Source organism: Glandiceps talaboti, chromosome 18 (assembly GCF_964340395.1).
Source record: "Glandiceps talaboti chromosome 18, keGlaTala1.1, whole genome shotgun sequence".
Taxonomy (NCBI): Eukaryota; Metazoa; Hemichordata; class Enteropneusta; family Spengelidae; genus Glandiceps; species Glandiceps talaboti.
In genome coordinates, this window is record NC_135566.1 from 2,117,501 (window position 1) to 2,139,801 (window position 22,301).

Here is a 22,301-nt window from a genome sequence, read left to right on the forward strand (position 1 = left end):
GTCGAGCATCTAGCTGTCACATGCTTCAAGTATGTGTTATGTTTGCAGCACGATGAGTGAACCCGCGCCATCTTGCTAAAAGATCGCTGGTTTACCGGTGAATTTATGGACCACATTTGCCGGTTACAGTTTTAAAATATCGGCGACAAACTTGCTATCTTTATCATATCAACGTCTGCAGAATTCCAGTGTACCATGAGTATAGATACTCTTCTGGAAGCCGCTCAGTTTTTGGAGTGGCGCGCCCAAGCTACCAAAACACGTGGTAATATACGCACATGTTTAATGTTTTTGTGGATGACGCGTCCGAAAAAACTCGGCTAGATTTCGTTTGGTGGATAATCATCAAAGTGTTTGTAGTATGGTCAAGATATTAGCATGTTATCTCTGTGTTTAGTTCATGTTATTGTCACCGTTGTCGTGATAGACGATCGTCCCTTACAGGAACGATTCTTTTGCCGTTTCCACCGCCAAGTGCTTACGTGTCTACGGTTGCATACCTGATGAGCCCCATTGATCAGTAAACGGCCGCACTATTCATAGATCCGCCTATTTAATTTTTTCAGAGCCCGAAGAAGTGGTCACCAAAACTATATCTACCAAAGATGAGGTCGAAAAAAGACACAGTCCGGTTCCCAAGCCCCCCTCGATTAGTATGTCGTCACCTGAGAACAGCGTGGAAATGGCCATTGCTTTCGACGATGACGACGACATTGGTGATCGAGAGAGGCGGAGATCTGGCGGGTAAGGATTTTGCTGTCACTACTCGACGTACACATTTATTGACGTTAACGGTTGCCATGTATCAAGATATAGTTGTGTGAACGCGATACGACATGTCACAGTACTAGTACCGTATTCTTCTAAAAACGATATATTAATAAATACCTCTAAATTTGTGTGCTGGCATTATGAACATTCATGAAGTTGACGTATATATTTATTCAATTTGGTTTGACAATTATGTTTTTGTCCTCTCTTTTTGCAGAGCTGGTACAAGGGAAGTTCACAACAAATTGGAAAAGAATAGGTAAGCGTTGACCCATAAAAAAGACGATGCACTATTACGATTTACTTGTCCTTTAGTTGTGGTCGATGTTTAGTGTTGAGGGATGAAATTGAAAATGCTGGGTTGTATGATACAAGGTATCTATCTTGAGTTCTTCGCATGTTTAAATTGACAATTACGCTCATCGTTTCAGGCGAGCTCATTTGAAAGAGTGTTTCGATATCTTGAAAAAGAATATTCCAAACATGGAGGACAAGAAAACGTCAAATTTGTGTATTCTTCGGAGTTCTCTGCGATTTATCCAGGTATGTTGTACAAATGGTTATTTAATTACACACTGAATGTAATTGTCTTGTTATAAAATATAATGTTGGTGTTCAGTTCCTAAGTAATCAATACATTTTATGCCGGTTAATGTCATAACAAATTGGTTGTTGTAAATATCGAAGCTTGATGAAGCATTTTTTTGTCATGTTTCTGCGTTCAAGGCCAGAGCTAGAGACATTCAATGCGAATATTCAAATATATTTGAAGGTGGTTTTTTGTACGAAATGTTATAGCACATTGCGGCGTACAGTGGACTTGCTGTTGCCTGCCTGCTCTCTCTACATGCTCCAGCTCTGTTGGGGTTAACCCCGCCCACTTAGCCATAACAATAAAGGCCAGACATCATTGACAATAGCTATTGACAAGATGCAAATCAACGTGGAGGCAACGTGACTGGCCATACACGTGTTAACAGGCACGGCTAGATATAACCAGGGAGACTTCAGTATAAAACCGCTCGCAGCTGATTGGGGCCTGCGTTGGGGATCGATACTCCTAGTTATGTTAGAACTTGATACACGTACCTTGTTTATTTAATATATATATTTTTTTTAAATGACTGTAAAATCACAAATTAAATAAATCAGTTGATCTACTGAGATGTAGCTCGTTGTTTGTGACCGCCATTCTAGTAGATGTTAGAAGAGAGGTCGCAAATGTTCAAGGCCTCATCTTGGCGTCTCAGAGTTGACCTGATTTTAGAAAAGGGTCATTTATGTTGGGGGCAGTTGCTCTTCTTCTAATATCTCTACCGAAGATGGCTGGCTCTTTCACTTGGTGAATTTGTGTTTCTTTGTTGTAATACCAATGACTTCTTGGGAACAAAATACTGCAACCAGCATTGTCAATTTTCATAAATGCATAATTAATATCCTAAAATGGGGTTTTATTGCCATCATGTAAAATCAAAAATCAAATCGCAGTACATGTTATTGAATTATGTGTAAGATATGTAAAGAGTTGAAAAATAATTATATTAACATAAATATTTTAAATCTTTCAAGGTCAGAGGTGAAATCATTATTTTGATTCGTGATATTAAAATGTCAAATCTCAAATTTTGAGACAACTACTCTTGATATTTAACTTCAAAATCGAAATTTTCATTAAATGTGAACTTGGTAATTTAGACCCAATAGAAAGAAATCGAAGGTACTGAAATGATTGCATTCTGTACATCCTTATTTTGCCTGGCCCAGCAGAAATACATATGTGTTACATAAGTTCATAACAATATCAATTCACAATAAAATAGTGTTTGTTCACAACAATTCTAATTTTTTTTTTTTTAGAAAAGTGTTCATGTCTCATATAGTCATTTACTGGGGGTCCTAAACAAGATTATTGTACAATAGGACCCCCCCCCCCCTTGCTGTCTCTCGCGCACTGTTATCAAGAGTCCCTGACACCACCACCGCCCCCTTGCTGTTATTGAGAGTCCCTAACCTCAGCTGCAAGATTGTTGTTTGATGGCCAATAAAAATCTATCAAAAAACTTCAGGAAAAAAAATAGGAATTAATCAGTTTTTAGATGCCATGCCATGGTATAAGTCCAAAAGTAATGTTTGTAAAAATTCATTTTCATAATGTAATTTATATATTCATTTGCATATTAAGATTAAAAAAATGTTGACAAATGTTGATGACATAGGTCCATTCAGTAACATCAGGATTACAACTTATAATACGTTTTATGAAATTCTGTTGTTTTCTATGTTGTGGTAATATGTCATATGGTCAGTTCATGAAATAAGGTCACATGTCACTTATTCAGAGTTTTGGCCGTCTTAATGCCAGGATGACATCTAGAAACATCACATGATTACCGTAGTAACAAGCAGTGTGCGAAGATAAAATTTTGTGTTCTGGATCAAAATGATAAAAAACAGGATTTCTTGTCGGTCACCACATAGAGAAATTGTTTGTAAGCGTACACTGGCAAAATACATTGTGTTTTAGTTTGAGTGGGTGTGTTTTGACATATTGAGACTTGTTTGGTTCTCTTCTGACCTTTGACCTGTCAACAGGACAGTTTCGATATTGTCTGTGTAGAGGTGAATTTTTAGTCAGTTAGTTCCTAAGTAGTCTTGATTCCATTGTGGTTTCTAACTAAATGTTAATGATACTGTATAGGAACTAGACTACGGTAGTTCATAAGATACGGTGACAATAAATTTGAATATGTGGTACTTCAAATTTAGCATGGAAAATGTGATTTTTTTCATTGTATGGAATTGTTTCATATCTTGTGTGTGATTTAGAAAAAAAAATCAAGGCTTCCAGGTTTTAAGGAGAAGTAAATATTTTTGCTGCAAAGAGATGTAAATTTGGAAGAATACATGATATTTTACTATATTTTATGAATATTAACAATTTTACTGATTCCATGTCAGTATTTACTACCTGTAGTGTTTTAAGCATACTAATTATGTAATAAAAAGACACCCTGGGAGTACCAGTAATTTTTTGGACACTTAGAAATGCTGTAGGCAATATTAACTGATGAAAAAGTATAAGTAGGAATATCAAATGAAGACTAAATTGACTTGGGTCAAAGTTCAAAGTTCAAAGTAAAGTGTTAACTGGTAAAGTAATAGTCAAATTAAAAAAATTATTAAATTTTTATTTGTTGATCTCAAAGTAAATATATAGTGTATTTTGTTTATTCAAATATCATTAATACAATGGATTTGATTTAGGTATATTATATATATATATTGTGACAACTGTAAAAGTCATTGCATAAGTCAGAGCAGGTTTAACCTTTGTAGAATGCAGGTCATTACTGTCTAGCCAGACAATATCTACTAATTTTGTACCCACACAGGAAGTCACAACTTTAGGATAAATCAATGGTGCCTATGATTTAGGGTATTTGATACACATGTATGATAATAGTTAGGAAATCTTAACATTGGCCAAATTAATAATGCCATTATGACAGCTGTCATTTGTTATACCTGTATCATATTTACATGATGGTTGTCTATGTTTTTAAAGTGCTTTCCACAATGGCTGTCGTATTTAGTCATGCAAAAAACAATATAAATACAACCACAAAATAAATAAACTTGCACATAATCACAAGATGAAGTGAAATAGACCACATGTTATGTTTCTAAAACTGTGTGACTGGGGACTGACAAATAATGAAACCAAACCTTCAGTGTATCCCCATTCTGAGGGGTTAAAACACTCAAGATAATTTATTACCTGTTAGTGTTGATGAGAACAGGATACAGTACTATTGTCTGTGGTGAATTAACAACATAGTGCTGGACAATGTGCCCTCTAATGATAACCAAATTTTTTTGTTCTTGGTCAAAATGATAAAAATTGGCATTTCTTGTGAGTCACCACATAATAGGAGATATAGAAACACCAAATTTTAGTGTATCACTAGAAATGTGTGTGTCAATGGTGCATAAAATTGGCTTATAGGGCACACTGATACTGTATAAATACACAGTCCTGTCATAATAATAATATAAATAATTCATATTAGTGTATTATGCAACAGCCTCAATATGAAAACTCAAAGAGAATAAGCATCCATGGAAGGACTAAACAGTGTAAATGTCCAAGGTAAACACAAAGAAAGACCTTAAAAAACCATAAACAGAAAATTTTGATTGGTGTTTTGTTGTGTACAATATAACTACAAGAAATATACCAGCAAATGACAGATATAAATGTAACCTGAGTAGTCTACAAAGAAGCTAAGGAAAGCCCTAATACAGGTAACAAGGTCAGCAATGACTAGTCTCCTAATATGTACTTCTATTTTGAGTATGCACTCCATTTGTGTAGGAGAACCTAATGTGACGTCTGTGCCCTGTACTGTAACCTTCGATGAACTCTGACTTTCGTAACAAACATACATTGCACATTGATGTAGTCCAAAACGTGGCATTGCCTACTGGAATATGTACTCCATTAAGATAAAGGTTAAAGCTAATCAAAGTTCCCAACCAATTTACTGTGAGGGGGGGGGGGGTGATTCTCTTTGAGACAAAACCAAAAATTAACATCTCCACCCTGTTAGTGTTACCTTGGTTGTTTACACTTAAGCAAATGACTGAAAATGCGCCAAGCATCCTACTTTGCTGCTCTCCTCCTACCCCCCCCCCCCCCCCCCATCCCCTTGTCCTCCCCTTTCCAGCATTGTTTCTGTTTACATTAGTTGTTCTAACCTTGAAGACAAGACTGTTGTTTTCAAATCCTTGCCTCTTGGCATTGTATATTGAATAGTATTAGCATAGCATCAACCCCATGTAACCTCTAGTGTGACCTCCCATCAGTACATTGTTAACAAGTCAAGACAATGGAGGGATATTGCCCTCAGCAGGAGTGTGATTAACCAACCATGATTGGTGATTGTCTTAGAATATAATGAAAACCAATTCATAGAAAACTCTAGTCTTGATTTGAATAGAGGCCCAGAAAGAAGTCTCAGTATTTTGTATATTTTTGCAGTTATTTATCATTGTAATTGTCTTTCACATGTATTAGTATTCAACTAAGTGTATGGGGGTGGGGGGGGGGGGGTTAAAGTGTTAAAACCATGAGTGTTGGGAGGGGCTTGTTGCAGTAAGTAATGATCAAGTTCAAAGTATGTTGTAGTAATACATATCAAATTCAAACATGACCTCCATGAGACAAATTGTTGCTTTTTCTACCATTATTAGCATATGGAGGTATAATAGATGTGTTATCACTATTGCCATGATTGAACTAGTTAACCATTACAAAGTATCCCTTACAGGAGGGGGGGGGGGGGGTGTTTCTAATTGTTGTAGAAACACAACTCTATCAGAATGTTTTGATACTTAAATGTAAGTTTATTTGCAACACCACAGGTCCAAAGAGCTTACATAACATGCAATGTGTACAGTTCAGAAAACATGAATGGAAACCGAGTTTCTCATTTGAATGCATAATAAAGGAAATACACATTCATTAAACTTTGTAATGTTTTGTGAACTTAACACTGATATGAATTTATCATATGAAGGGTAATAAAACCATCTTGGGAGGAATTTTCTAAAGAAATGATAGTCATTTTCTATATCGTAGGCATTCAAAGAGGAACTAAGAAATCACATCGTATCTAAGACCTAAGGGCTTGTTTGTTTGTTTGTTGGGTTTTTTTTGGGTTTTTTTGAGGGTTTGTATGTAACTTAGCGTATCTTTCTTACAGAACACTTGTTTTCAGATATGTTTTTGTTTTATTTTATTTTCTGTTTTGTAGTTTATTTGTTGTGTGTCTGGGCCATTGGATTAAGACTAGTTCCACTGAACTATTTCCATGGCCCTCACCAGGGAGGGTGACCATGCAATATTAAATTATGTTTTTTGTCATGTACACTTTCCCAGTCTAAGTTCTGTCATCCTTTTTGGTGAAAATAAAAAGAAATAAATAAAAATAAATATATAAATTAGGAAAGTACACTATTACAAGTTATCAATACCTTTGATATGCTATAGATAAATGGGTTTGAGGATTATTAAAATTGGTGGAAGATCACAACTCTGTTACAGCATTTTGATTTATAGGTAACATTAAGGTGATAATTATCCCAGTATTTAAATATCTGAATTCAAGACGTTTTTCCTGGCATGTGATCTGTTTCTTAGTTTTTCATCTAAATTCATATAAAGACAGGTATCACACATTTTATTTTGGCTTTTCCAAGAGAATTCATTTTAATTCAAGTGAACATAGATTTCCATGGCAATGCATGTCATCAGTGTGGCAAGACTGCTATGGTGTCATCAGACATGATGGGACTATGCAGTGTGATGAAGGTCAGTCCAAGACTTCATGTCATCTTTATTTGAAGTGAAATCACAGTGATGTTGGTGGGTATGTAACAGTTGTATTTACCAGCATAATTCACTAAATACCATCAGAAAACAAAATGTGTCAATTTTTACTTTAGACTTGTGTTCAATCACTTGTACAATGGAATAGGTACTTTATGTTTGTCATTATATACAGGAGATATTGGTCAGTCAATCACTTGTGCAATGGAATCAGTATGTATCTTTGTCAAATACAGGAGATATATTCTATTAGTCAGTCAGTGGCATAGTCTGACACATTTAGGCTTTCCTTCTGCTTACGTCAGTGGTTATAGAGTCAGTGGTTATATAAGCAGACTGATGGCTGGACCTTCGAGACTTCTAGTCACAATAGTTGCTCCTACAAATATGAAAGTATCAGTTCATTAGTAACCACTTGTAGTGTGTACTGTTGTCATAACAACCTCATGTGCAACCCTGAAGCAGGCTTCATTTTGTATTTAATGAACAGAGCCAATGCATAAATTATCCTTTGAAATTAATAGTCCCTGTTTTCCTATTATGTTTGTTTAATTAATGAGCTTGTGGGAGGTATGTTATATACTTGTAGCTTTAGATTAAAGTGGTTGGTTCCAGATGTGAAAGTATATTAACTGAGCAGTACATATTAAGTAGTTGATATAATTGTTGATAGGTTCATACCGGTGTAGTACTGTTTATTCCCTTGAATCTTTCACATTTTTTTTAGCTCCGCTGTCAGCGAAAGCTGAAAGCGTAGCTTTAGGTATAGGTGGGTATTGAGGTATAGAGAGTAGAGTGAATCATAGGTGTCCGTCAAACTTTTATATTTTTACTATCTACTCCATAAGTGACAGTCGGAATTCTTCGATATTTGGTGTGCATGTTCCCTGGGGGGAGGCTATTCAGATTTGTTCATGCCAAGTTGATCTGTGCCATTTTCAATTTTTTATGATTTTTTTTCATAAAATGTCATTTTCATCAACTCCTTGAAAACCTCTTATTAGATTGCTTTGATATCTGGCGTGTTGATGCGCAGGGGGTAGCTTACTCAGATTTGTTAATTTCAAGTCAGCACATCCTCATTTTTATTTTTTATGATTTTTTTTTTGTAATTTGAAAAAAAAATGAATATGTTAATGAGCATAATGACCGACGCCATATTGGAAATCAGTCGACGAGACTTTAAGTAAACTGCCACTTTTCAAAAGACACTATTGACGTCAAACAAGCAATGTAATATGTGCTATAGTCATAATTCTACGCATTGGGCGCCCAAATGACAAGCATTTGTTCGAAACAGGGTTGTAAACTTCAAATCCAATTCTGCACCCTTCTACATTATCAGCCAATCCGCAACATCCTCATTTGCATACTCTATCCTGATTCGACCAGAAGCTGAAGGTGACCTCATTCGACCGAGCGATTTTCCACAGCAAGTATCTTGAGTATCAACACAGGACGTTCTTAGTACTCACTAAAATCACACTTCAGACCCACTATAAAAGTGTGATGTTTTCAGATAACATGTAACTTGTAGTTAATTCTATATTGTCGTGCAATTTGGAATGACAGTGAACCAGAATTCAGACAACTTGCGTAAGGAAGGGCATGCCAGGCATGCGGTTGAAGTTTAAATATGGCCGACAGTTCACATCACAACGACATGAACGTGTCTTGCCTTTCCAAAATGCAAATATTTGGCAAGTAAAAATAATTAAAATAATTACAACTTTAATTTGGCTTCAGACTTTGCGTTATGTTTTGCGTATCTTTCCCCGTTTTACATGTAAATCCGAAAAGGTTCTCTCTCATCATGTCATCAGTGTCAGTGATCATACCGCGCGGGGTAGTCCTCGGGTGCACGAGTCTGTATTACTGACTTGACTCTAAACACCGGAGGGGGAGGGACAATTGTCAGAATCGAGTCTCGAATTCCTCCGTATGCAAGCAGGACTACGTGCGGGGCTGCTTTGAGTACGAGCGAAGTGAGGCATGTTGAGGTATTTTGTTGAGAATTATAAATATTGCGAAATGTCAAGTACAAGGTTTAAATACAATGGAATGATGAAAAAAATGGCAGAGTCTGCTGACAGGCGCCGGTCACAAAAAACACTGAATTAAAATATCAGACGATGTACATGTATGTATTAATCGCCGACAATCCACCCGTATGCACGAGGGACTAACCCGGAAGCAAGTCGTTGTCAGCCATACGTTACAGTGGTAACATCGTCCGAGAAATCGCTGCGTTCAGAGTGTCATTATTCACAGAATTGTTGTTTTCGAGTGAAAACCCGTCTTGAATTGTATAACTCTAACAAATGAAGACATGTCAAGTTATATTTTGAAAGTTGTATCGCTAGTTTGAGACGATTTTCTCACGTACTATAGTACTATCGAGGCTTACTTGGAAGTAGTAGGACCTTCCAGTTCATCGGGAAGTTTAGCCAGTCCGATAATTCTTTCTGGTTTAGTTTACAACACTTTTGATCACGCAGATTTTGTTGTTGTGATGAAAAGAAATTAAAAAAAGATCATTTCAACCATTTCGTTGTGTTTTCTTTGTGAAAGGTAACCGAACATGAACGAGTGTTACCACTGTAACGTATGGCTGAGAATGACTCTCTTCCGGGTACTTGAGATTGTCGCCGTACGGAAACTAAGATGGCGATTAATACATTTCTTCCCTATATATATCTACCACAACTAGAACAAGTTGAATGTTGTTGACTTTGTAAATTTGTTAGAAAATTCAAATTCAAATTGCCTCAAAATTATTTTAGATCCCTAGTTTATTTCATTCTTCATTAAAATTTTCCAGGGTTACAGCTGTAAGACACTGGAATTACTTATAGCCAACCTCAAAATCCTCTTTTTTTCTTTTTCTTGTGTGCATTTCCCAGTCATTTTTTTCTGAGATTTTGTGCAATTTTTCATAACAGTAGATTTTTGTTATAAAATGGTGACTATGGTATAAAAGTACAATACATTACCAACTTCTGTGTAAAATGTGTTTTATAGTGAGACATCATATGAAACCACTAACCACTTTATTGCATCGCTAAAACAAAACTGCATAGTGACTCGAAGAGCTGAAGACCTGAACCACTTCTACATGTCACCAAAATAAAAAATTAAATTAAAAAAAAACCAGCGGAGCTATTCTGACCGATAGGTCGCTTGTTTTCATTTCATTTGAAGTCAAAATTGGCTTCTTTTTTCGAGTAGTTTGCTAAAATGCGAACTGGTCCATGTTATGAATGAAACATTTTATTTCAAAAAATTTGTTGATTGTACGAGTATTCAGTAAATTATTTCATTTATAATGTCTAGTAGAAATTGTCATTTGTATTTATAAACCTTGAAGCCTATGAATCTTCATCGGTGTAGTATGTGAAGTGTTATTGTTATAGCAACAAGTTGTGTCATAGGATATCTGTTTAGTCTCTGAAGAGCTGTAAGATAACACTACTTTTGAGCCCCAATGGCCAACACCTCAAGGGGGCTATTACGTTGGATTTCATCCATCCCTCAATATGTGCATTCTCATTTCTGTAAACATGCGTCAGCCTATTTCAGCCAAACTCTGCACAAAGGTAACATACTCATTATGTGGCCTTCACCATTATGGCAAAATGGCAGCCATATTTGTGATAAAAAAGTATGTTTTGCCTCATATCTCCAAAAGCATGGACACATATGAGTCCATTCAAGTGTCTACCCCGACATTATCAATAGTAAGTTTTCTAATGAGATCTTAACTTTTGACCTTGAGCAACATATTCAAGGTCAAATAGCCGAAATTTGTCTTGAAAACACAATTTTAAATTTGCAGTATCTGTAACTGGGTATTATTTTTTCAATCAGACAACCAACAATATATTCACTGACAATTGTTACCATAGCAATAATTAGACATAGTATATGTTAATTAGAGGTCTATTTTATCTATAAGTAGTATCGTAATAAGTTGAAATCATGATTTATAATGGATGATGAGTTGTGAGTGTGGACCTAAAAAAATTAATTTGATATATTGCATCATACTATGTGACGGCCACCCAAATACATTTATCCACAGGTGATTCAATACTGTACAGGATGTACTATATTATCAGGAAGTCGTTATATTTAACAAAACAGTTTAGAAAAAATGTTTAAGATGCAGCTAGTGCAGCTTTTAAGGAATGATAAGGAAGAATATGTGCCTTAGATTCAGTCTATCTGTCTATATATATACATACACATACTATTGTACACTGGAGTTAAAACTCCATTAATCCACTAACAGCTGTTATGTCTGTGTGTCTTTGATATAAGTCCAGGTATAAATAATATGGTATTGTTGAATGGTGACATGAACAGAACTGTCATGTGTTTTATGTTAGCACAGCAGCATGTGAATTGTAATGCCATTCTTTGCAGTTATAATGATATTAAAACTTGAAGACAAGAACATCAAGGCAAAATCTACTTTGATTTTCTACCATTGTATTTCATAAGGACAGTAAATAAAATCAAAAAAGGGTCCCCAAGTCATTTTGCCTGATTTGCTAATTAATACTATGGTACAGTGTTTGTGGTTAGTGCACCATACTAGTTTTAGTTGATTTAATACTCCTTTCTCTTTCCATTGTTATCCAACCTTAGTAAAGCATAGCTTTAACATATGGGGTATCTTTTCATGTTTGTCATGCTAGAATATTATATAATAGTGGATAATATGACAGAATCCTGTGAGGAGTGCAAGTGTGGTTTATTTGGGGCATTTGCACGAGTGATTGTCGTGTTCTCTTGCCTGTGCTCACTACGCTAGTGAAAGTATATAAGAAAACACAACAAGCACAAGTGCAAATACCCCTGACTACCCACAGTGAAACTCATGTGGCATGGGGTTCTGTTATAACTACATATGTTTATCTGAAATGGCAAAGTTCCTTAAGAATCATAAAAATCATATAGCACGATAATGCGATTTTGTATGTAGTGAACAATCATTGCATCATGATTTGCATGCAGGTATGCAATAATGTTTTCAGTGTTGCACTACAGTGCAGGTACCACTAGTATGCACATGCACCAGTGTAAGTAATTGAGGTTGTCCGTGGCCGAGTGGTTAAACCACTTGTCTCTTACCACTGTGGTCGGGGTTCGAACCCATTCAGGGTTCGATTAAATTGAAAACGCTGTAAGTAAGAAGAACGTCGTTCAGTTTGACTCTACCGAACAACGCAGGTTTTTCCCGGGTACTCCGGTTTCCTCCTGCATTAACACTGAACCCATGAGGGATGGCCCTCACTGGACTTCTTGGGAGACAAGTGTTTATATACTTAATTAAAGAACTATCCAGTATAAATAAATAAATAAAGATTATTATTAATTACTGGTACAAATGTAATAATACATCATCTGTATGAAGTTGATTTCAAAAGACAACCAGGACATATTCATATAATCTGGATATTGGTTGTTTGGTGGAAGGGGCCCGACTTTAGGAGGTGCATAAGCCGTACGACCAAGGTTTTATCATATACTTCTTGAAGTGCTACAATACGTCTGCAATCAATAATTTGGACATTTTTAGAGACAGTAAGGGACATTATACTAAAAATAAATCGCCTTTTATTGTAAATCTCGACATATGCCAAGGCCTCATCACATGGCGGATTGATTTTGGTATATTTTCTATATATCCTGAGCTCCTTAACCTTGCATGTACATCATTCGAGTCACATGAAACACAAAAACATTTTTTAAAAAACAGGAGAACATGCAGCTCAAAATTACTGTTAACAAGTTTTGGCGTTTAATAAAATTTATGATAATTTGACTATGCAACAGATATTTTGGAAAAATGACTTTATAGACGGTTGAGTACCTGCCATGATGAATTAAGCTTCTAATATTTTTTTCATGTAGATAAAGCCTAGACAAAAATAATTGTTTGGTTCTGATTACCCGACCTCAGCTAGTTTTTTACTGCCGACCCTAACTTTTCTTTATGTATGAGGGGAAAAAATAATAAAATCATGAAAATTATGAAGTCTCGCCAAAAATAGTGGATGTGGAAACTGACATCAACTAAAAAGACAATATAAAAGAGTTCTTCCAATCTGTAATAGCTGTACATCTGATGGGAAGAAATAAATAACAAAGAGACCAGTTGGAAAACCGTGGAAAACCTGAACTAGACACTAAAAAATCTACCTACATGTACCCCACCTGTTCTAAAATTGAATGTTAATGGAACCACACATTTTCTTTATTAAACCTAATGGGAAAAAAAAGTCATTTTGTGGTAACTTAAAGACTTTGATACATGTATCTAACCTGACATAGAAGCTGACAGAACAACAGATTCCAACCAGAGAACCAAGTCTGTGGGCTAGTTTGTAGTGACAGAAAATTTTAATTAATTATGCCCAAAATACATTCAGTGTTTTCTGGGAACATTCAACAAAGTCTCGAGGGAAAAGAATGAATTCTTGAAGCAGATTTCATATTGGCTGTTACTAGGGTTTGTCAAGCCTTAGCAACAACGCCAACACCATTGTATGATGTAAATAGATATATCATTATTCTGTAACTTAGTCCACAGAGGTGGTGCCTTTTAGCTGTCAAGATTCTTGTTCGCACTGACAACACATCCTGTTTTCATATTTTTTAAAGGGCTTAAGTCCGTCATGGTTCATTTGAATTGGAACACATGCTAACAGTAATGGTGGTTATATAGTGTGACATATTGCATTTAGTCAACTTATTTTCAGTTAAGGACGAAAAGGAAAACTACCAGAATTGAGAAAAGCACAGTGAAACTACCATGTACAGTGTTGTCGCTAAGGTTCTGAAACTCAGTATCTGAGTCAGAGGGGTACATTAAAACTGGCGTAGATTTTCATAATTCATACCATGATTATGAGGTAGGGGTGGCACACCAATGTACTGTTGACAACAGTGTACACGTTCTTCTTTGCCCTATCGTCTTTGTCTATGATTTGAAATAAATCTTACCTTTTTTATTCAGCAATCACCAGTGAAAGTGGCCTCACCGATTTATTTTGGCATAAATGACTTCATTTGAAATCTGCCGTTGGAGAAATAGATGAGAAAGGAATTCAAACTGTTCAACTTATTTTATTTTTTCATGAAGATTTGTATATAATCTGTAAGATACAGACATTCGTGCAGTGCTCAGCCAGCACTCATTAAGTGGTTAAGAAGCCTGATAGGGCTGAACAACACGACGTATCTTACAGTCTAATTTGTCTACAAAAAGCTGTAGTTTGTTTACCAGTCAAATGTATATGGTAAATTTTGTTGTAATTTCAGTGAGTTGTTCATGACACTGATTTGTATAATGTCCTCATTACTACTGACTGCATCAAGAGTTTACAAGTAGTCAATGACATAATGAGTAGACACACAAAGCCAGTCAAGATTTCTCATTTTGAACTCAAGAGGGCAGTCATTGTGAACTCTAGAGGGCAGTATCAGGCAGCAAAGGTGCATCAAATTAGGTCATTGAGTTGGAGTAATCCCTGACACAATTTCTAGTTCACCTTTGAGGAAGGTCAGAAATTAGCTTTTGAATTAGAAAAATGACCTTGATATAAAACGTGAATAATAACTATGAACAGTTTATCATCAATCTTTTTAATTTCTTTTTAGTTTGATGGTTATTTTCAACAATATTTATTTGTTCATTGTCTTTATTTAGAAACAAGTTGTCCTAGATAGTGAGTATTGTATTTTAATCATGTCTAATCAGTGTGACTGATATTGATAGTTATAGCAGAATGTATTTATTAGTTTATGTTAAATCTTTTTATTATGTGGTCATGAACTGTACCCAGTTTTAGGTTAACTATGGCTGTCTTTATATACCAGTTACTCTATTTAAAGCATTCTAGGTGTCTCTGTGTCTGTCTAATAAGCCAGCGACCTGTATCCGTGCTATGATTTCTCAAGAATTTTTCCATTATGTGGCCACGTATGTGTACTTTGTACATGTATATGATTGTGCCACATAGTTGTGCTTAAAATCAAAGTTCAAATTTCAGTCGGCTATAAGCAAAGGATTAGTTGTTCAAACATTTCATAGGAGATCATGTACTTGTGCTATATGCATGTGTATGGTCAATGATGCAACTTAATATATATTTATCAGCTAACCAATTTTGAAGTGTAAAGTTAATATCTTGTGTTGGCATGTCATAAAGGCTCACTTTGAAAACGATTAACTATTAGGTACTTAAAACAGTTGTTTGACAAAGCTATTAAAAAAGTTGACCCAGAGCAAACGTTAGTCTGTAAAATATAGACATTCATGCCATGTTATCAGCCAGCAAGAATATGTATCTTAAGGGGGCGTCACACTGCAAAATATAGTCTGCTCTAAAATCACTAAAAAATGATAGTTCATTATTTAGTCCACTTTCAGACTAGATTTGTGAAACAATGGACCCGGAGTAATGTTCCAAAGTGACAGCGTCCTCTACCCTAAACATAAGCCTGCAATAATTGTAGCTTTTATTGTGAGTTTGAGGGGTTTTCTTCTGTTTTTGTGCATTTTTTTCATTCCGTTGTTTAACTGGAAGCAAAGACTACAATTCCTGTAACATTAACGCAAATACGGAAGCAATTCAGATCTGAATCACATCAGACATTTCCTAACTCTGATATTAATGACGGAGCCTTCAAGACCCAAGAAATGTTCAGAGGTATCCCAATCCCGTCAAAATTGGCAAAAGTAGAAACGCATGTATGCAGCATTTTGAAACACTGACATCTCGCTCACGTTTTCAGCATGATCTCGTCTATTTGAGTTTGCCCAGCAGTAGCGTTTGCTTCCAGTTAACCCTCAAAATCACAACAAATGCTACAATTATTGCATCTACCCCAAATATAAACCGAAATGGCTGACCATGACAACAACATACTGATCGTACTATTTATGTTGATGATGCGTTTTTTACATACACATTAGTAGAGTAAGATTGTTCCATCAGACTCGGAGGTATTTCAACAGATTAAGACGTATTCAAGAGATATTTGATGAAGAAACAGACAGAGATCGAGATGAAAATGCTAAAAAATATTTCTGTTGTCATTGGTGGCCAGTGCACCTTTGACAGTGACTTTACATCGGATGATAGAAATCAGGCATTTTGTCTCCTTGTTTTAATCTAATCTAATCTAATCTAATCTAATGTTTTCATATAGCACATTCCATAAAACTATCACAGTGCACTTTGCAAAGCACAGAAACATGAGTATATAGTACATAGTAACACAGCTGCGACCCGCCATTACCACAACTGAGAGTGACAAATGCTTACTGCAGGGCGGTCACCAGCGAGGGCGTGATTTAGGACCTAGTCTGCTCTAAATGCCTTCACATTGACAAATATGGTCCGGACTATTAGAAGTCAGACTTAGACCACCCTAACGCTTTCACACTGTATTTTTAGGTCAGACTAAAACTTAGAGTGGCCCAGGAATGGACTATATTTTGCAGTGTGAAGCCCTCTACATAATCTAAGCAAAAGTATAATCCTGTGTAATCCTTATGTCTCTACTGATAAGATAACAGTAATGTGAGAACCCTAGCCTTTAAATCTGTATTTATTACTATTTGTATGGAAAATATCCTGTCAGTCAATACGAAGTTTGACTGTTATTGTACAATAGAACAGCATGGATTCCTGGTTTTTATTCATAAACACACAACCAGTGAGAATGGGTGATATAAATGTAGTTCTACACACCCTAATAAACACATAACCAGTGAGAATGGGTGATATAAATGTTGTTCGACACACCCTAATAAACACATAACCAGTCAGAATGGGTGATATAAATGTAGTTCTACACACCCTAATAAACACATAACCAGTCAGAATGGGTGATATAAATGTAGGAGATTACAATATTGTATATTCAGTAATAGTGTGTTAACTTCTTCTTTTCAGTGACTTGCAAATGTGGTTGATATTTTCATTGCTGTGAAAACCTATCACACAATTTTGACCGCAGTTTCTCTCTCTGTCTATTTTTATGAAAGCTCTTGAAAAGGAAAGAAAAGGAATATGAACATGAAATGGATCGACTAGCTCGTCAGAAGATTGCTTACCAACAAAAACTTGCACCAATGAAACTGGAATTCAGTGAGCATTTTGATAGAAGTATAGTAATGCCTTGGAGTACAAGACACCGAGAACTTGAAATCGATGAAGACCAAGTATCTACATCAACTGCATCAGGTAAGCCATTGGACAATAACTGTCACATGATAATTTCTATTGTGCTGCTGTTGGAAAAAGCCATCATATGATAATTTCTACTGTCCTGCCATTGGTCAATAACTGTCATATGATAATTTCTACTGTCCTGCTGTTAGTCAATAACTGTCATATGATAATTTCTACTGTCCTGCTATTGATCAATAACTGTCATATGATAATTTCTACTATCCTGCCATTGGTCAATAACTGTCATATGATAATTTCTACTGTCCTGCTATTGGTCAATAACTGTCATGATAATTTCTACTGTCCTACTATTGGTAAATAGCTATCATATGATAATTTCTACTTCCTGCTGTTGGAAAATAGCTGTCACATGATCATTTATCTGCTATTGAATAATGGACATCATGTTAGTGATACACTAACATTGGACATGTGGACATGCTATTGGATAGTAGCTGCAAAGTTTTTGCTGGAAAGATAATTTACACATCAGTGACATGTTGGCCTCAGCAATTCTCAGTTTGTTTTAACTTTAACAATTATATTAAATCTTTGGAAAATTGAAAAATTTCTTTCAGACTGAGGATTTTTATTTTTGGATATTGATAGTTGAAATTTGACATACAAAGTTAATGAAGTATAGTACTTGCTTTAGAAATGTGCCCATATTGTTGTCAGGGTTTCAGTAAGCCTCAAGCATCATCAGCTTTATACCAGTTTTACTGTATTTTAGGTCCAAAAGTTCTGTGTCAAAAACCATAGAGGCAAAACTGTTTATAATGTACCTTATAATGCTAGTTTGTTGTCATGTAACTAATTATGTGTATCATTTATACATTTTTTCAGAGGATGAAGACGAACCAATTGCAGTCACCAAACAGCCACATCCACTGGTATCAAAAATGCCATCAAGTTTCCCTCCATCTTTATCACATGGTCGCGTGGAAAAACCAACAGTCACAGGCCCAAGTAAATCAATGTCCCCAAGACCAGTCAACATTCCAGTTTCAGTGAGGCTACCACCGAAGAAGATGGTGTCGACTGCTCAGAAAATGCCCATCATTGGTCCTACAGCTAATTCCCCAATAAACACCAAAAGTTCTATTGTGTCGCAGCCAACAATGAAGAGCCACACAAGTGCCACTCCAGTACATGTGAAACCACCAATTATTAACCAACCAATGGTGACAATGGGTACCACACAAAATGCAATCCCACCAGTTACACATCCACTTCTTTCTCATGCACCAATCATCCAGTCCACACAGTCTTTTCAACAGTTATTGTCGGGTCAGAGCTCTCTCAATCTGGGTCAAATATCTGTTCCTCCAACAATGATCACCCAAGCTTCAAATATTCCACAAACTTTGATACCGCAAGCACGTCCAACTATAGTACCAATCGTCAACCCAACGGTTGGCAAGTCAATACAGCAGCCTGTGTACGGCATGCCTCTTCCATCATCGGTTTTGACACCGTCTGCAATAGCACCAACAATGCTTACATCTGCTGTTGTCCATCCATCATGTGCAAACCATAGTGTCAACCAGTCATTGATCAATCAACCAGGTGTCAGCCAATCATTGATCAGTCAATCAGTTGTCAGCCAATCATTGATCAGTCAATCAGGTGTCAGCCAATCATTGATCAGTCAATCAGGTGTCAGCCAATCATTGATCAATCAACCAGGTGTTGCCCAGTCATTAATTGGCCAAGCAGGTGTCACACAGCCTATGATCAGTCAACCAGGTGTCACACAATCATTACTCAGTCAACCAGGTGTCACACAGTCATTGCTAAGTCAACCAGGTATCACACCACAGCCTTTGATCAGCCAACCAGGTGTCACACAATCATTACTCAGTCAACCAGGTGTCACCCAGTCATTGCTAAGTCAACCAGGTGTCACCCAGTCCTTGATAAGCCAACCAGGTATCAAATACACTTCTAGTCAGTCTGGTCACAATGTGAACATTCCGGGTACTAAACAACCAGATATCAAACACACATCTAGTCAGTTACCCACAAGTCAAGCAGTTGTCACAAAGAGTTCTGACCAATCAGGCATCAGTAAAGCAGTCCTGCATACTTCAAACCAGTCAGCTGTAAGTCAACCAACACCCAATCATGGTGTTAACCAAATAGGTATTAGTCAACCAGGTGTTAAGTATGTGGGTAGTCAATTGACAACTAATCAACCAGCAGTTAGTTACAGTTTTGGCCAGATGGCTTATAGTCAACCAGATATGAAACATGCTGCAAACTTGTTAGCTATTAGTCAACCAGTGGTAAATCATAGCATGGTTAGTCATGTAAGTTCTCCAAATATCAACCAAGCTAGTTTAGGTCATATGGTAAGCCAGTCACCCAATGGGCAACCGAGTGGCCATTTCCCAACCCAACAGTCAACTACCGGTCATCCTGTAGCTATCCATACTCCTGGCCAATTACTTGCCAGTCAACCACCAATCAGCCATAGTTCAAGCCAGCCATCTGCCAGTCAACCTGGTGTGGCCACTGTTAGCCAATCATTAGCCAGTCAAGCAGCTATTAGTCGCAATTTAAGCCAATCACCTGTTACTATGCCTTCCATGCATCGAACTGTTGACCAGTCGTCCATTAGTGAGTCGGTTGTCAATCAAGGAGTCAGCAAATCGCCTACTCAGATATCCATCAATCATGGTGTCAGCAAATCATCTGGCAGTGAGACGACAGTTAAGCATAGTGTTAGCCAATCAGCTATGAATGAGTCTGTTGTCAATCAAAATAATTCTGTCAAAACAGTTCCTGTGACAATATCAAATGATTCATTAAAATCCATCACAGTGGGCCATTGACGACAGATTCATGAATATTCAATATATTATAGGTGATATTTATATACATAATGCCAGGGAACCTGATTATTTATCAATTATATGAATATTCATTGTAATATTTGTTGCCTCCCAATATTCATGAAGAATACTAAAAATCTTGTGCTGATAAGAATAAATATATACATACATATGTATATATTTGCCTTGGAATTGTATGGAACCTGAGTATTGATTACTATTACGAATATTATGAATATTCATTGGCAGGGATCCTGAATATTGACTACATTATGAATATTCATTGGCGGGGAATCTGAATATTGAAAAGCTCTGTATATTTATTGACAGGGACTCTGAATATTGACTACCTTTATGAATATTCAATGGCAGGGAAACTGAATATTGATAGCTCAATGAATTTCCATTGGCAGTGAACCTGATTTTAGTATGAAAATAGTATGAATATTAAGTTGTTTTGGTCATGGATATTAATAGAAATGTGATAAATATATCAAATAAATTCAGATGTGACTAGACTTGTTCAATTTACAAATTCACAGTATTGCTCTGTAGAAAGAATATTACATGTAGCTGTAATGTTGACAATGAATTTTATACAATGACTTTTATGTTTATATTTGTGTATAGTTTCCAAATTTCATTGTGTTCTCAGAACTTGTTTTCCTTTAAGTCTGTCAGAACAAAAAAAAAAGAATTACAGATGACAAAAAATGTATAAATGCCGTCGTAGCATAGATGTTAATAATACATGTTCACTATGTTCCTGATCACTTCAAAAGGATTGTTGTGTGTGGGCAGGTGTGCTAATTATGGACAATTTTGGCTGCAACCAATATCGCAGTCTGAAAGATCCCGCCATTGGTTCGCTTATGTGAGCACTTGCTACACACACACACGCACGCATGCACGCACGCGCACACACACACACACACACACACACACACACACACACACACACACTTGAAAGCATGTATTCTGTAGGTGGGAGAAATGTCTGGATCTTTCAGCCAATCAATACCATGGATGTTATTGACATAGAAGTACTTAGAGAAATGTGTCGGGTATTGACATTGGTATGTCAAGAAATACAACTCTTAACAACAATTTCAGTGTTTTTCCTGCTTGCCACAATTGTTTATAGCATTCTTATCAAGTGTAACTAAAGTATACTGTTACATATACTTTTAATTTGATTATCAACCCAGTAAATGGCGTCTCTCAATGTACGCAATCAACTCAGTACATGGTGTCTCTCAATGTACTCAATCAGCCCAGTAAATGGTGTCTGTCAATGTAATCAATTACACACACCCCCACCCACCCACCCACCCACCCACCTGGCGGCTCGATGTAATCAATCTGTACACAATGTTACCAGTATAAAGCACAGAACCACTAGAGGGTACACATAAATGTGATATTAAAGATGCCATAGAAAATCACAGTTATGGCACTCTCATTACACTGTAGTTAGTTTGCTATTTGTTAGCTGACATTGTTTACAAATTGATTGGAAAGGCCACATGCTAGTCTTAGAAATTAAACCAGTTTCGTTTTTCACTTTGTATGGATGATATAAATGATTGTGACAAGCAGGAAAAAATGCTTTAGTTGCGTATAAGAGCTTGTATAGAATGATATCATTGACTTAACCATGAAATACATTGACAAATAGTTACACAATGATCTGTAAAACTAAAAAATTATTAAAAATGACCATTTAATATCAACTAGTGTATTCAGTATTAAAACTTTATAGGACACTGTAATGTAATTTTGTGTAAGACTTGCTGATGCTTAGATTGCTGAAGACTCTACGCTTAACAGTTTGAACGTTTTGGCTGTTGTTGGTCAAGATGTGAATGTTACACAGTGTTCAAAATTGTTCACCTCATTAGTTCTATTGCATTGATAGTTGTTCATTTGATGGAGGCGCTATTGTAAAATTTACAAATGAAAAATAATTTTCCCAAACACAACAAGTAGATGGAGTTTAATCATAAAGTGTATAATGTCTTGATGCTCACCATAGCCATATGAGTTCCTTAA

The 22,301-nt window shown here is 36.2% G+C and overlaps 1 protein-coding gene across 1 annotated transcript; it reads left to right on the forward strand.

Moving 5' to 3' along the window:
- The first annotated feature begins 202 nt into the window (after positions 1-202).
- Positions 203-20,816, forward strand: LOC144449227 (uncharacterized). Its single transcript, XM_078139737.1, has 6 exons — positions 203-265; positions 567-744; positions 989-1,030; positions 1,203-1,314; positions 17,226-17,424; positions 18,259-20,816. The coding sequence occupies exons 2-6, from the start codon at positions 656-658 to the stop codon at positions 20,247-20,249; spliced, it is 2,433 nt and encodes an 810-aa protein (XP_077995863.1). The 5' UTR covers positions 203-265; positions 567-655; the 3' UTR covers positions 20,250-20,816.
- Positions 20,817-22,301: the final 1,485 nt, after the last annotated feature.

Excerpts from the sequence above, each read along its gene's own strand:
- LOC144449227 (XM_078139737.1), top strand. The coding sequence starts at position 656 with ATGTCGTCACCTGAGAACAGCGTGGAAATGGCCATTGCTTTCGACGAT. Across the intron at positions 1,031-1,202 it reads AACAAATTGGAAAAGAATAG|GCGAGCTCATTTGAAAGAGT; the intron begins GTAAGCGTTGAC and ends TCATCGTTTCAG. Across the intron at positions 17,425-18,258 it reads ATCTACATCAACTGCATCAG|AGGATGAAGACGAACCAATT; the intron begins GTAAGCCATTGG and ends ACATTTTTTCAG.